This window comes from Siphateles boraxobius, unplaced genomic scaffold (genome assembly GCF_051911475.1).
Source record: "Siphateles boraxobius isolate OS27281-9 unplaced genomic scaffold, OSU_SipBor_1 13, whole genome shotgun sequence".
Taxonomy (NCBI): domain Eukaryota; kingdom Metazoa; phylum Chordata; class Actinopteri; order Cypriniformes; family Leuciscidae; genus Siphateles; species Siphateles boraxobius.
Window position 1 is genome coordinate 5430571 of NW_027508733.1, and position 15900 is coordinate 5446470.

General features: G+C 41.9%; 1 protein-coding gene and 1 long non-coding RNA gene across 3 annotated transcripts in view; one reads left to right on the forward strand and one right to left on the reverse strand.

Annotated features, from left to right (window-relative positions):
* LOC143735256 (uncharacterized) overlaps positions 1 to 11808 on the forward strand; it is a 32990-nt gene extending 21182 nt beyond the window's left edge. For both annotated transcript variants that reach the window (XM_077225370.1, XM_077225371.1), the window contains exon 5: positions 9737 to 11808. In XM_077225370.1, coding sequence (XP_077081485.1) covers positions 9737 to 9781 — 45 coding nt within the window. In that variant the 3' untranslated portion in view covers positions 9782 to 11808. The remainder of the gene's footprint in view (positions 1 to 9736) is intronic.
* The window catches only part of LOC143735363 (uncharacterized), a 33605-nt gene extending 19428 nt beyond the window's left edge, over positions 1 to 14177 (reverse strand). The window contains exon 1 of the long non-coding RNA XR_013203127.1: positions 13984 to 14177. This is a non-coding gene — a long non-coding RNA (uncharacterized LOC143735363). The remainder of the gene's footprint in view (positions 1 to 13983) is intronic.
* Positions 14178 to 15900: the final 1723 nt, after the last annotated feature.

The window sequence follows — 15900 nt, forward strand, 5'->3', positions numbered from 1 at the left end:
CCAACAGAAAAATCCTTCAAGATAAACAACAGAAAGGTAGCCGTAGATGCTGGCGCTCCAATAACGAAAATAATAGAGTCTCTCCTCAAAGTAGACAGCGGCAAACAGTCTGTGAACAGGAACCGGCGGGCGCTGTTCTCTGATCCCCTCGAGAGAATGAGCGTACTACAGATAGTAGAGATGAATGCTCTGGGCGATCGTCTGCAGCAGGCGGGCTGGACAGAGTGTAGAGCAGAGATTAATAGAGAGCAAATAAAGACCGACCTGAGCCAGGCTGGATGGCGGATAGAACACGAACAAGACTCGGACAGGACTCGGCCAGGATGGATGCAGCAGGTAGTAAGTTGTCTCTTGCATGTGTAGAGAATGTAATAATCTGGCAAAGAAACAGGGAAAAGGGAGAGCAGGAAATAGCACAAACAATCAGGGAGAAGAGAGAACAGGTGTGAAGGAGTGAGTGTAATGAGGGTATAACTAGAAACAGCTGAGAGTACTGAAGGTGCGTGAGGTAAAGGGTGTGTGTGACCAGAAGAGGGAGACAGGAGACTACCAGACTCATGACAGTACCCCCCCCTCAACGAGCGCCCCCTGGCGCTCCCAAGGGAGGGGCCTGGCGGGCACGGAGGAAATCATCAATGAGCGAGCGGTCCAGGACGTCCCGGGAAGGAATCCAGCTTCTCTCCTCAGGGCCATACCCCTCCCAGTCCACTAGGAATTGGTGTCCACGACCCCGACGACGCATATCAAGGAGCTTGCGAACGGTGTAAATAGGGGCTCCTTCGACACGAAGCGGGAGAGGAGGGGGGGTGCGAGGAGGGGCGCGCACGACTGGTTTGATGCAAGAGACATGAAAAACGGGGTGAACACGACGAAGATTAGGGGGAAGTTTCAATCTGACGGCGACAGGACTGATGACCTTAGAAATTTGATAAGGTCCGATGAAACGAGGAGCCAGCTTGCGGGAAGTGGCCTGGAGAGGCAAATTGAGGGTGGAAAGCCACACTCTCTGGCCACAAATATATCTAGGGCTCCTGACACGACGCTTGTTTGCGGCTCTCTGAGTGCGAACCCTCGAACGACAGAGGGCTGATCTAACCCTTCTCCAGGTGCGCTTACAACGTTGGATGAAAGCCTTTACAGACGGCAAATTAGAATCAGCGTCCTGAGAGGAGAACAGAGGAGGCTGATACCCTAAGCAGCAGTGGAACGGAGAAAGGCCAGTAGCGGACGTCGGCAGAGAATTATGGGCATACTCGGCCCAGGGCAGTTGCTCGGCCCAAGTTGAGGGGTTGCGGAAGACTAAGCTACGCAGAAGACGACCGACGATCTGGTTGGTGCGTTCAGCCTGACCGTTAGTCTGGGGGTGAAAACCAGAAGAGAGGCTGACGGACGCACCGATTAAACGACAAAACTCCCTCCAGAACTGAGAGGTGAATTGAGGACCCCTATCCGAAACGACGTCTGAAGGGAGACCGTGAATCTTGAACACGTGAGTGACCATTATCTGGGCTGTTTCTTTGGCAGAGGGAAGTTTAGCGAGAGGAATGAAGTGTGCGGCTTTAGAAAATCGATCCACGACGGTCAGGATGACGGTATTATTGGCCGACGAGGGAAGACCAGTAATAAAGTCAAGAGCGACATGAGACCACGGACGAGACGGAATAGGAAGAGGTCTAAGGAGACCAGCTGGTGGAGAATTACTAGACTTAGTCTGTGCGCAAACGGTGCACGAGGCAATGAAGCGTCGAGCATCTCGTTCGAGAGTGGGCCACCAAAATCGTTGACGAACGGTAGAGAGTGTGCCCCTAACGCCGGGGTGGACAGTCAATTTAGAGGAGTGAGCCCACTGAAGTACTGCCATACGAGTAGTAACAGGCACAAAAAGAAGATTCTTAGGAACGTTACGCGGAGCGACGGAGCGGGACAGAGCGCGCCTAACTAGTCTCTCGATTCCCCAGATAGCAGCACCAATAACTCGACTTGGCGAAACGATCACCTCGGGAGTCGAGGGGACGTCTGTGGAATCGAAGAGGCGAGAGAGAGAGTCGGGTTTTATGTTCTTAGAACCTGGGCGGTAGGAAATCGTGAAATCGAAACGACCAAAAAACAAAGCCCAGCGCGCCTGTCGGGCGTTTAGACGCTTAGCGGAGCGGATGTATTCTAGGTTTCTATGGTCAGTCCAGACAACAAATGGAACGGTGGACCCCTCTAACCACTGTCGCCACTCTCCCAAAGCCAAACGGATGGCGAGTAGTTCCCGATTACCGACATCATAGTTGCGTTCCGCGGGCGAGAGACGGTGTGAAAAGAAAGCACAAGGGTGAATCTTGCCGTCCGCAGCAACGCGCTGGGAAAGAATGGCTCCGATGCCTACCTCAGACGCATCGACCTCGACCACAAATTGTCTAGTAATCTCTGGTGTCACAAGAATGGGGGCGGATGTAAATAGTGACTTTAAATGATCGAAAGCCTCTTGAGCAGACTCTGACCATTTAAAACGCGACTTGACAGAAGTGAGAGCAGTAAGGGGCGCAGCTACTTGACTAAAGTTACGTATGAAACGGCGATAGAAATTCGCAAAGCCAAGAAAACGCTGAAGCGCCACACGAGAATCAGGAACTGGCCAATCGGTGACCGCCTGCACCTTAGTGGGATCCATACCAATGCCCTCTGCCGAAATAACGGAGCCGAGAAAGGTGACTGATCGAGCGTGAAAGGTACATTTCTCCGCCTTCACAAAAAGACGATTCTCTAAAAGGCGCTGAAGGACTCGGCGTACGTGTTGTACGTGAACCTGGAGAGAGGGGGAGAAGATCAAAATGTCGTCAAGATACACAAAGACGAAGACATTAAGCATATCTCTTAGGACGTCATTAATTAAGGCTTGGAAGACAGCGGGAGCGTTTACCAGCCCGAACGGAAGAACCCGATATTCGAAGTGACCTAACGGGGTATTAAACGCAGTCTTCCATTCGTCTCCCTGTTTAATGCGAATAAGGTGGTATGCATTACGCAGATCCAATTTAGTGAAGACTTTTGCCCCCTGCAACAACTCAAAGGCGGATGACATCAGCGGCAAGGGATAGCGATTCTTAACGGTGATGTCATTGAGACCCCTATAGTCAATACAGGGGCGCAAAGAGCCGTCTTTCTTTTTAACAAAGAAAAAACCTGCGCCGGCTGGGGAGGAGGAAGCAACTATGGTACCAGCGCGAAGCGACTCAGAAAGGTATTTCTCTAGCGCGCCGCGCTCGGGAGCAGACAAGGAAAAAAGCCTGCCGCGGGGTGGCGTGGTATCGGGAAGAAGATCAATACTGCAATCATAGGGACGGTGAGGAGGGAGAGAAGTGGCCCTGGAACGACTGAAGACCGCCCGCAAATCGTGATACTCCTCCGGAACCCCAGTCAAATCACCCGGCTCCTCCTGAAACACAGAGACGGGGGAAACAGGAGGATTAGCAGACAATAGACATTCGACATGACAAGACAGGTTCCATGAGAGGATATTATTATTGGACCAGTCAATGTGAGGGTTGTGTTTAACTAGCCAGGGGTGTCCTAGTACAACTGGGGAATAAGGGGAGTGAAAAATTAAAAAAGAAAGAGACTCGTGATGGTTGCCTGACACAGTGAGAGATAAGGGAATGGACTGCAGATGAACCTCAGGAAGGGAACTACCATCTAGGGCAAAAAGAGGAGTGGCCTCCTCGCGTCTCTTCAGAGGAATACCTTGTTTAAGTGCCCAAGTCTCGTCAAGGAAGTTCCCCTCAGCACCAGAGTCTATCAAAGCGTTACAAGAAACGGAGGAGTCAGACCAGTGCAGGATTACAGGAATGATGGTGCATGACTTCGATGGAGAGATCAGAGAGGTAGCGCTCGCCAGTAATCCCTCCTCTACTGGCAAGCGCTGGCTTTTACCAGACATGTAGAAACATAATGGTTGGCCGCCCCGCAATACATGCAAAGACGATTGATGACGCGGCGTTCCCTTTCCTTGGCAGAAATGCGGAGACCACCAAGCTGCATAGGTTCTGGCTCTGGGTTGGTGGAAAGATGAGCGGAGATAGTCGAAACAGCCGGTTGAGTGAAGGAATCCGATCCTCTGGTGCGACGGCGGAGATCAAACCGCTTCTCTACACGGATGGCTAACTCGATGAGAGGGTTAAGACGGGTAGGGAGTTCGCGGGCGATTACCTCATCCTTGACGTTTGCACTCAGCCCCTCTAAGAAACGTGCGACAAGAGCTGGCTCATTCCATCCACAGGTGGCTGACAGGGTGCGGAACTCAATAGAATAATCCACAACAGTCCGTCTTCCCTGGCGGAGAGATGAAAGGATGCGAGACGCCTCCTCACCATGAGCAGAACGGTCGAACACACGTATCATCTCTTCCTTGAATAAATCAAAACAAGTGGTAAATTCTACCTCAGCTTCCCAGGCGGCGGTGCCCCACTCACGAGCGCGTCCGGTCAAGAGGGAGATGATGTAAGCCACCCGGGCTCGCTCCCTCGAGTAAGTAGTCGGCTGAAGGGAGAAAACAACCTCACACTGCGTGAGAAACGAACGACACTGAGTGGGCTCACCGGCATAACATGGGGGGTTATTTACTCTGGGCTCTGGGGCTTCTGATGACCTTGGAGGAACCGGAGGATCCCACCTGAGCTGCTGCACCTGTAGAGACAGATCAGTGAGTTGGGCAGTCAGTGTCTGAACCGCGTGACGTGCAGCGCTAATCTCCTCATCATGTTTGCCAAGCATGGCTCCTTGCAGTTCAACGGCTGTATGAATCGGGCTCGTGTTCGCTGGGTCCATGTTTGGCCAGATTATTCTGTAATGTGGAAAGGTAAGACCCAAAAGCGATTTGCAGATAACAGTCTCTTTAATAGCGAGAGATAAATTCAGTCCAACAGAAAAATCCTTCAAGATAAACAACAGAAAGGTAGCCGTAGATGCTGGCGCTCCAATAACGAAAATAATAGAGTCTCTCCTCAAAGTAGACAGCGGCAAACAGTCTGTGAACAGGAACCGGCGGGCGCTGTTCTCTGATCCCCTCGAGAGAATGAGCGTACTACAGATAGTAGAGATGAATGCTCTGGGCGATCGTCTGCAGCAGGCGGGCTGGACAGAGTGTAGAGCAGAGATTAATAGAGAGCAAATAAAGACCGACCTGAGCCAGGCTGGATGGCGGATAGAACACGAACAAGACTCGGACAGGACTCGGCCAGGATGGATGCAGCAGGTAGTAAGTTGTCTCTTGCATGTGTAGAGAATGTAATAATCTGGCAAAGAAACAGGGAAAAGGGAGAGCAGGAAATAGCACAAACAATCAGGGAGAAGAGAGAACAGGTGTGAAGGAGTGAGTGTAATGAGGGTATAACTAGAAACAGCTGAGAGTACTGAAGGTGCGTGAGGTAAAGGGTGTGTGTGACCAGAAGAGGGAGACAGGAGACTACCAGACTCATGACACAATTAAAGTGACATATCTCCAAAATGCTACAGTAAAATGGTTTGATATGAGGTGTGTAAACTGTATGGGACATCCCATATTAAACCTGACCGTTATTTTTTTCTACTTATTAGAAATGAGGTCTTTATACACTTCTGAAGTCAATTAAAGTGTCATATCTCCAAAATGCTACAGTAAAATGGTTTGATATGAGGTGTGTAAACTGTATGGGACGTCCCGTATTAAACCTGACTGTTATTTTTTCTACTTATTAGAAATGTGGTCTTTATACACCTCTGAAGTCAATTAAAGTGGCATATCTCCAAAATGCTACAGTAAAATGGTTTGATATGAGGTGTGTAAACTGTATGGGACGTCCTGTATTAAACTTGACCGTTATTTTTTTCTACTTATTAGAAATGAGGTCTTTATACACCTCTGAAGTCAATTAAAGTGACATATCTCCAAAATGCTACAGTAAAATGGTTTGATATGAGGTGTGTGTACTGTATGGGACGTCCTGTATTAAACCTGACTGTTATTTTTTCTACTTATTAGAAATGAGGTTTTTATACACCTCTGAAGTCAATTAAAGTGACATATCTCCAAAATGCTACAGTAAAATGGTTTGATATGAGATGTGTGTACTGTATGGGACGTCTTGTATTAAACCTGACTGTTATTTTTTTCTACTTATTAGAAATGAGGTCTTTATACACCTCTGAATTCAATTAAAGTGACATATCTCCAAAATGCTACAGTAAAATGGTTTGATATGAGGTGTGTAAACTGTATGGGACGTCCCGTATTAAACCTGACTGTTATTTTTTTCTACTTATTAGAAATGAGGTTTTTATACACCTCTGAAGTCAATTAAAGTGACATATCTCCAAAATGCTACAGTAAAATGGTTTGATATGAGATGTGTGTACTGTTTGGGACGTCCTGTATTAAACCTGACCGTTATTTTTTTCTACTTATTAGAAATGAGGTCTTTATAAACCTCTGAAGTCAATTAAAGTGACATATCTCCAAAATGCTACAGTAAAATGGTTTGATATGAGGTGTGTAAACTGTATGGGACGTCCCGTATTAAACCTGACCATTATTTTTTCTACTTATTAGAAATGTGGTCTTTATACACTTCTGAAGTCAATTAAAGTGACATATCTCCAAAATGCTACAATAAAATGGTTTGATATGAGGTGTGTGTACTGTATGGGACGTCCCGTATATTAAACCTGACCATTATTTTTTCTACTTATTAGAAATGTGGTCTTTATACACTTCTGAAGTCAATTAAAGTGACATATCTCCAAAATGCTACAATAAAATGGTTTGATATTAGGTGTGTGTACTGTATGGGACGTCCCGTATATTAAACCTGACTTTTATTTTTTTCTACTTATTAGAAATGAGGTCTTTATAAACCTCTGAAGTCAATTAAAGTGACATATCTCCAAAATGCTACAGTAAAATGGTTTGATATGAGGTGTGTGTACTGTATGGGACGTCCTGTATTAAACCTGACTGTTATTTTTTTCTACTTATTAGAAATGAGGTTTTTATACACCTCTGAAGTCAATTAAAGTGGCATATCTCCAAAATGCTACAGTAAAATGGTTTGATATGAGGTGTGTGTACTGTATGGGACGTCCTGTATTAAACCTGACTGTTATTTTTTTCTACTTATTAGAAATGAGGTCTTTAAGGGCCTCTGAAGTCAAAAATGTCCATTGTGTTTCGCATGGGGTTTGTATACTGTATGGCACATTGAATACAAGACAACAGTAAACCATATGCAGTAAATGTATTTAGAAAGAGTGAATACTTTATTTTGTCTTCTTGTGCTGTAAACATTTACATAAAACTATTTCTTGAGATGTGAACTATAAAAAGAGAGAAAAAATAAAGCATCTTGTTACATTGTCTCTCACAAATATGTGCAACTAACACGAAAGAAAGAGAAAGAAAGAAAGAAAGAAGGAAAGAAAGAAAGAAGAAAGAGAGAAAAAGATAGAAAGAAAGAAAAGGAAGAAAGAGAAAGAAAGAAAAATAAAAAAGGAAGAGAGAAAGAAAGAAAGAGAGAAAATGAAGAAAGAGAGAAAGAAAGATAGGAAGAAAGAAAGAAAAAGATAGAAAGAAAAAAGGAAGAAAGAGAGAGAGAAAGAAAGAAAGAGAGTAAAAGATAGAAAGAAAAAAGGAAGAAAGAGAGAAAGAAAGAAAGAAAGAGAGAGAGAAAAAGATAGAAAGAAAAAGGAAGAAAGAGAGAAAGAAAGAGAGAGAGAAAAAGATAGAAAGAAAGATAAAAGGAAGAAAGAGAGAAAGAAAGAAAGAAAGAAAGAGAGACAAAGATAGAAAGAAAGAAAAAGGAAGAAAGAAAGAAAGAAAGAGAGAAAAATATAGAAAGAAAGAAAAAAGGAAGAAAGAAAGAAAGAAAGAAAGAGAGAAAAAGATAGAAAGAAAGAAAAGGGAAGAAAGAAAGAAAGAAAGAGAGAAAAAGATAGAAAGAAAGAAAAAAGGAAGAAAGAGAGAAAGAAAGAAAGAGAGAAAAAGATAGAAAGAAAGAAAAAAGGAAGAAAGAGAGAAAGAAAGAAGAAATAGAGAAAAGGTAGAAAGAAAGAAAAAATTAAGAAAGAGAAAGAAATAGAGAAAAAGATATAGAAAGAAAGAAAGAAAAAAGGAAGAAATAGAAAGAAAGAAAAAAAGAGAGAGAGAGAGAGAGAGAGAGAGAGAGAGAGAGAGAGAGAGAGAGAGAGAGAGAGCGAGCGCCATAGTGGAGAGAGCACGTTCCCTCTCGCGTCTGTTACTGAAATTACCGTATTCATAGTAATAGGCGCACACAATTTTTTTTGGCGGCTGGCTTGACCGTGTATTTTCAAACCGCGGCTGGCTTGACCAACTTCTCAAAATAAATAGTCCTAAAGCGAAGACACTCGGTGCAGGTCACGCCGGTATGTTCTTCTTCTTCTGTTTTTTGTGACGCGTTGAACATCGGTATGTTTATGGAAGTCGTGGGATTTCATGTGTTGCGTGATATCTCTGCGCCCAAGTAGCAGTGCTTCGCCAAAGCAGCAGTGCTTCGCCTGTGCTTCCACAGAGAGTCAGGACCTCGGTTTAACGTCTAATCCGACGAACAGTATTTGACCAAAAAATGACCCAGCTGTCTTATAAGACCTCAGGGAACTGTCAACTTGTGTAAAAGTTAAACATGACGGTACATGCAAGTCCATGAGATGAATCAATGTAACTCCACATCTACATAAATGTATCCACTAACCATTCAGAAACGTCCATGTGCGTCTAAAAGTTAAAACTTCTTCCTGAATTTCCCCGTAAGCCTGGACTCCACTACTGGTTATTTCTGAGATTTTGGATGAGTGAGATTATTCGGGGGTTTTGTTATTGGATCCTAAGCTCGTGTAAAGGATCGGCCTCTACTGAACGGAGGAAAAGCAGCAGCTCATTTGCATTTAAAGGGATACAAACACACAAACGGTGTGTTTTTGCTCGCACCCAAAAAGGGGCAAATTTGACAAGCTATAATAAATGATCTGGGGGTTTGTGAGCTGAAGTTTCACAGACACATTCTTGTGAAAAGGGGCATACTATGTCACCTCTAATGCATCATTCGGGCGGAATCGCAAATCAATTCAAACCATTCTGCTAACTCGTTTGGCTAATTGATTGCAAAGAACCGATTCAAAAAAGTGATTCATTTATGAATATGATTGGTTATAATTCTAAACAGCCGGCAGAAAATACCAGACACGTTCCTCTGGTTTCACAGGCAAGGCTTAAGTCTAAAGGCTTAAGGCTTAAGTGTTTGAGCTGTTTTAACTGAAGGCAACTTGCACTGATGCATTTTTAAATATGTCAGTGCTATTGTTTTGTCTCAAGATGCACATCAGTAATCTTTTTCTAAAGCATTTTTATAAAAGCTACTTAAATGCCATAATTGAACTAACCCTAGCTTAATCTAAGCCCTGTCTGTGAATCCGGACCATTATATGATTGCCGAAAAAAGGAATATTAAATAATAGGCCTATTAAATAATATAGGGATAAATATTAAAAACAAAAACAAAAATGGTGACAATGAATATGGGTGATTTGCGGTGTAGTTTAAAGCAGTTTGCAGGTGTAACAGACAGGGCTTCCTTCATGTCAAAGTTCATGCATAATTAAAATCGTATTCAAATGTAATTTATACAGTAATATAAAACGACAATATTTTTCCAGCATCTCTGAGCATGTATCTATTTGTATCTTCTGTCTTTGTGTTTTACAGCAGGAGGATGAGGTGGTGTACGCAGCTGTTGTCCCGAGACGCTGAAGCAGTTCCTCTCAAATGATGTAGTGATCACAGTCAGTACAGTTTACATGCACACAAGAACGACGACTATGGCGACAAAACTGCAACGTGCAAAAGAAGTGCTGGGTTTACATGTTTCAGGGCAAAAGAGATGATTTTAAGTGCATGTTAACATCGTCACTGACGGTCACTCTGAACATTTGTATTACTTTTATTTAAAATACTTTTATTTGTGTTATGTGGGCAGAATTTTCTGGTAGAAAATCAAACCTGAAATCATACAGTGTCAAATTGCGTTTGAGAAAAGTCTGTGTATAACTCACATTTTATTAATATATTTCAGAAATATGTAAAAATAATGTAAAATACTGGGAAATAATAATAACAAAAAAAACATTTACAAACTTTACATAAGTGAAAATTACAAGGGTATTTATAAACATTTATCATAAAATTCAAGCCTAAACCAATTTAAAGCAAAATGAATTACCGGCGTGTGGGAAATGTGCAATATCCTGATCTCAAAGAGAAAAAAACAACTATTTTACAAGGTGGCGATTTTGTATTCATACAATATGAATCATATACAAAAATGTAGATACCCATTGCTGGGGTGAAGTTAACACAAACAGATAGTAATAATGAGATCGAATTAGCCATCAATTCACAAAACGTAAATAGATAGAAATTGTGTTCGCTATAAAAAAAATCTTGACCTGCCTTACCTTGCCTAACAAGCACAAACAATGCTAAAGTTGAATGAGATATTTGTTGTTATTTGTTTATAGGCTAAATAAGGGTATACAGAGGGATAGACGTGCGTGAGGTTTTAGGAAGACGAGGGCTTCTATGTGTAGACCAGTCAGTGCTAAAATCACAGAAAAGCAGGCGAGCAGCTCAACAAAACACAATACAAAAGCCGATCTGCTTAATCCAAATTTATGGGCTCACTTAACTTTATCATTCAGCCCAAATGCAAATATTTGCGATGTAACGTTCAGTTGCTAAACTATTATTTATTGTAAATATATATGCGTTATGTACACATGGCTTTGTACTAACGTTTGGACTTGATGTTAATTGCATAATTTAGGACTATAGCTTTGCAATAATGCGCAGCACAATTTAGATGATAAAAACGTAACTAATATTCAAGAAAATATTGGTAATTAAAAAATGTTTTTGAATCATTTTTGCTTTTTTTGATGATCCTGCATGTTAATGCATATTTCAGTTACTGGTTTAGTTTTAGTATAGTTTTATTGATTTATATAGCACATTTAATAACAACCAAAGTGCTGGTCAAAAGGCCAAACATAATATCATATGGAGAAAGCTGAGCATCATGGGGCATATCTGGATTTTATTCAGGAGTTTGTGATAAAAGAGTTTGTGTATAGATTCTGTCCATTTAGTTTTAGAGTCCAGAGTGTCATCGAAGCTCTTCAACAATCCCATAACTAATCTTTATGTAACAGATATTTACTGTAAATGGACTGAATTCAGCACAAATTCTGGTAAAAATCACAATTACATATAAAAACCATCTCTATGGTTCTGATGTTTAAGCTTACATGGAACGGCTCAGATATTTGTTCACAAGTATTTATTTTTAGCTGGATGTTTTTTTTAGTTTTGTTTGTTAGTTTTATATTCTTTATTCTCCTCAATGCATGCAGATCAAATGCATTAAAATCTGCAGAATGACAGTACACATTTAATTTCATGATAAATATGAGCAGCAAACAGATTTTTTTGGTGTAATTTTACTGTAATGAATTCAATAAACTCAAACCACAGAAGGCCTCAGTTTTAGATCTGGAAAGAAAAGTGGTTTCATCTGTTGAGAGCATGTGCTTGAGACAGTGTCTGTACTGGACGTTTGTGGTAAATGTGCTTCAGTGTTTGCATGTCTTGAGGCGTTAATAGTGTGAGTGTGTGTTCTTGTGAATCTGGTGGGGTTTCCACAAGAACTTCCACAATTTAACTTCCTCTTTTTGAGAAACAGTTTTACCTCAAAATAAAGAATGCAAACTGTTTGAGAAAAATATAGTTTCAGTGAGATCTTAATGTGTGAATGTGAAATATTAAAATGTATCACATAGCCTACTATGTGTATGTGAAATATAAAATTGATATTCTGCAGCATATAAATCTCTCTGTATATCCATGACCTTATAAACGAATGCATTAATCCTACAGATAAGAAGTGTTAGTTTCAGCAAGTTGTTTGCAGCTCAAGCAACACTTCATTATTTCTGAGAAGTTTCCACTATTCTTGTTATCACACCTGGGTCCAAATATCTTTTCTGTAAAGAACATAATTTGCCCTATTTGGCCGGGATTAGTTTTACAAGGTTAGATGCAGTAATGTAATTTTACCACAGGACATCTGTATTAATAATGGCCATCAATTATAAGGGATAAGAGATCTCAGTAAACCTAGCAGAAGTGGGAGAGGTAACTCGATTTACGCACCGCCGTCACCTTTCTGTCGTCATGTGTGTATTACGTTGCTTCCTGATATCATGTGCGCAAACACATATAACCTTTATATATATATATATATATATATATATATATATATATATATATATATATATATATATATATATATAACAGTTAGGTCTGGTCAAACGATTAATTAAATTCTGCTTGGATTGTGTTGGTAATAGGCACTTACCTAAAGCTAAAATAAGTTTCTGCTTCTAACAAGTGCTTTCAACCTTCTTTCTGATCTGAATGGTCTGTGGAAAACACTTGAATTTTGCCACAGATTTGTCCCAGCGTCTATAACGAACGGAACGATCACTGAGATTGCACATTTGGATGGGACTAAAATCACAGAGAAGCTCTGGTGAGAATTACTTTACCCCACCTCTCCATGTAAAACTAGACCTGTCCGAATAGGGCTTTACACAATCATTTTATTAAAAAAAAAAGATAATAAAAAAAATGCATCGCAATGCATGATTTTTTTTTTTTACTTTGTGTATGATAAGTGATGATTTATTTTGTTTCATCCATTTTGGGGAATTGCTAACTAAAAGCAATAACATTTTCCAATAGTTAAAAAAAAATTTTTTTTTTACAACCACTAGCAGTGTATCATGACAGACGCCAAACGCCTGTATCATGTCATGTGACTGATCACTATATTAAAACCAGACAAAAATCTGTTTCACACTATTAAAAGCCTCCAAAAAGGCTTTTTGGCTGCATGAAAGATTGTACAATAGTATCTAATAGCAGGGCCTAACAAGGCTATGCTAACCTGCTAAACTCTGAGCCCCTGTTATTAGAGAGTCATAATACATGTGCTTACACTGTAAAACTAGCGCTCTCTAGTGTGCAAAATATAAATTAACTTCTACAAGAATAACCAGACAGTTGATGACCCCATAGGCTTCCATGGTATGGGAAAATAAATACTATGAATGGATGTCAATGGGGACCAGGAACGGTATGGTTACCCATATTCTTTGAAATATTTTATTTTGTGTTCAGCAGAAGAGAGAAATTCATACAGGTTTGGAACAACTTGAGGGTGAGTAAATTATGACAACATTTACATTTTTGGGTGAACTCTCCCTTTAATGAATCATTCAGACTGACTCGATTCGATTCAAACCATTCTGCTAACCCGTTGGGCCTATTTATTGAAAATAACCGAGTCAAAAGAACGATTCATTCTTTTGAATCGGGTTGGTTCTAATTCTAAACACCAGACAGAAAATACAGGACACATTATATGATAGCTGAAATTAGGAATGGCCTATAAAATGAAGGACTAGTTTTTATTTTATTTATTTATTTTAAAATTGTGACACAGAAAATGAGTGTGATTTGCAGTAGGCCCTAGCCAGTTTATTGCAGAGATTGCATAAGTAACAGACTTTATGTAACTCTTTCATAAAACATGAATAGCCTACAACCTATTTATTGCTATGTAGGCTACCTAACGGTCCATAACTTACATGATATGCCCAGACATTTACGTAAGAACCGTTACAAACAATTTTATTAAATTCTGAGCTTCACGACGCAAAAAGATATACAAGAAAATGCATAATTAAAATTACGTATTTAAACGTATAGGACTAATTTAAGCAATAATAGGCTAAACAACAACATGTTTTCAAGCAGTAACGTTAGAACTGTCTCAGAAATATGAAGTTCAATCCCAAATGTCTCAAAAAGGCGTTTTCCAAACAAAATCTCACCTTTAGGGATCCTGATGGCGTTAAACTCCAGACTTCAGGGACTGATGAAGATCTGCATTCTGCACTTTCTCTCTCCAGCTTTTCAATAGTCACCTGTCAAGGTGGTCTGAGGTTTCAGAGACTTCCTAAGTTTTGGTCGCTAGGGTGTTCCGTGTGGTTGCTATAGCGGTTGTCTTACTAGGTTAAAGAGTCAAATAAACGTCTCCGGTTACTATCGTAACCTCGGTTCCCTGAGAGGCGGGAACGAGACATTACGTCATACTGACGTATATGGGAACTCCTCCCTTCTCCATTTTCACTGAAATCTTATAGGCTAACGCCAGCTGGAGACAGCTGGCCAATTGACGCAAAACATGCAAATGCTGACCGGTCCGCGGGCAGTATAAATAGCATGGGCGCGACATTTACGTCAGTATAAAGACTGAACGCTAGCACAGCTGATCAAACGGCGAGCACGGCGGTTGACGTAATGTCTCGTTCCCGCCTCTCAGGGAACCGAGGTTACGATAGTAACCGGAGACGTTCCCTTTCAAGGCAGTCACTTCGACATTACGTCATACTGACGTATATGGGAACTGTATAAAATCCCGCCGTGAGCGCAGTGAGGATAAGCCCTGAACGGGGTCAAGCTACACTCCCACAGGAAACAACAGTTCTGAGCCAGCAGCGCCGCTAGGAGCACTCAAAACTGACAGGCGAAACTAGACCAACGTCTGCTCCGGCTTTACCAAGTTGCAAATCCACTGCAATGAAGCGAAGGCTGCACTGGACAGGGCAGCACAACACCATATGCACTCGAGCACAAGAGTTAACACAGTGTCGACGGCATAGCGGTGACAGCTGCATAACCTTATAGCTACACACAGAGTGAACAGTACATTAGAAACTACTGCGTAATGTGGAAAAAGCTATGTAACCTTATAGTCATAACACAGAGTTAGCAGCAGTGGTAACTCTGCAATACAGACTACTGCACAGCTGGTGGTAACAGTTTCATGAGTACATTAATAAAACTCACCGAACCCACAACGCTTAGGTGGTGCATCAAACTTGGAACCCTGGCGAATGTGTTCTGAGAAGACAGCCAGCGTACCTAATCCCGTAGGCATTAAGCAACCATTTAAAGCGTCAAATTCAGTGAGAAAGTCTCTGTATAAAACAGCACGTCCCTAGTACCATCCACCAAGCACACAGACAGCTGGTAGACTGCTGCCTAGTGATCCACGTACATCCACAAATCCCTTACAGGGCCAACATCACTCTGAGCATCGGCATCATGCGAGGCTGAAAACTCAGAAGATAAGGCGGGCAGGGATCAACCTGTGCTCTGAACGGTGTAAGCGACTTCGGAACGTAGCTTGGTATTGGACGGAGAGTGACGCTGCAGTCATCAGGTCCGAGACAATGCGACATCATTCACTAGAATGAGCGTAGGTCTCCAAGTGCTTCGCTGGGCCGAGAGCCGGTGGTAAGGCCATCTCAGGGAGAGCTCCGTCTCAGCACTTGTTAGTGTGAAGTGTCTTGCTCAACTATGGACCCAGCAGCGGACACACAAGAAGGTTCCACAGCTTGGGGTTGGGGTGCCATCTTGTAGAACATAGCCGATGTTCTATAGCCAATGTACAGAAGTGCAAATCAACACATAACTGAATGTACATAAACACAGTGCCAGTGGCCGTAGCGACAACAACTGTGAATATACGCAGTTAGAAAATAGCCCCATAATAGCATAGCACCTCAGTAAACAAACACAGTCGTAACTGTAGCTACAACTGTGAACATACAAGTTAGCACAGAATACCCAGTTGCCCTGAAGGAACGGGGCAATGTTGCAGCGTAGCACATGCACGTACAGCATGCACGGTCGCTGTAGCGCCAACTTAATACACGCAGTTAGATCAGTATTAGGCACTAAAG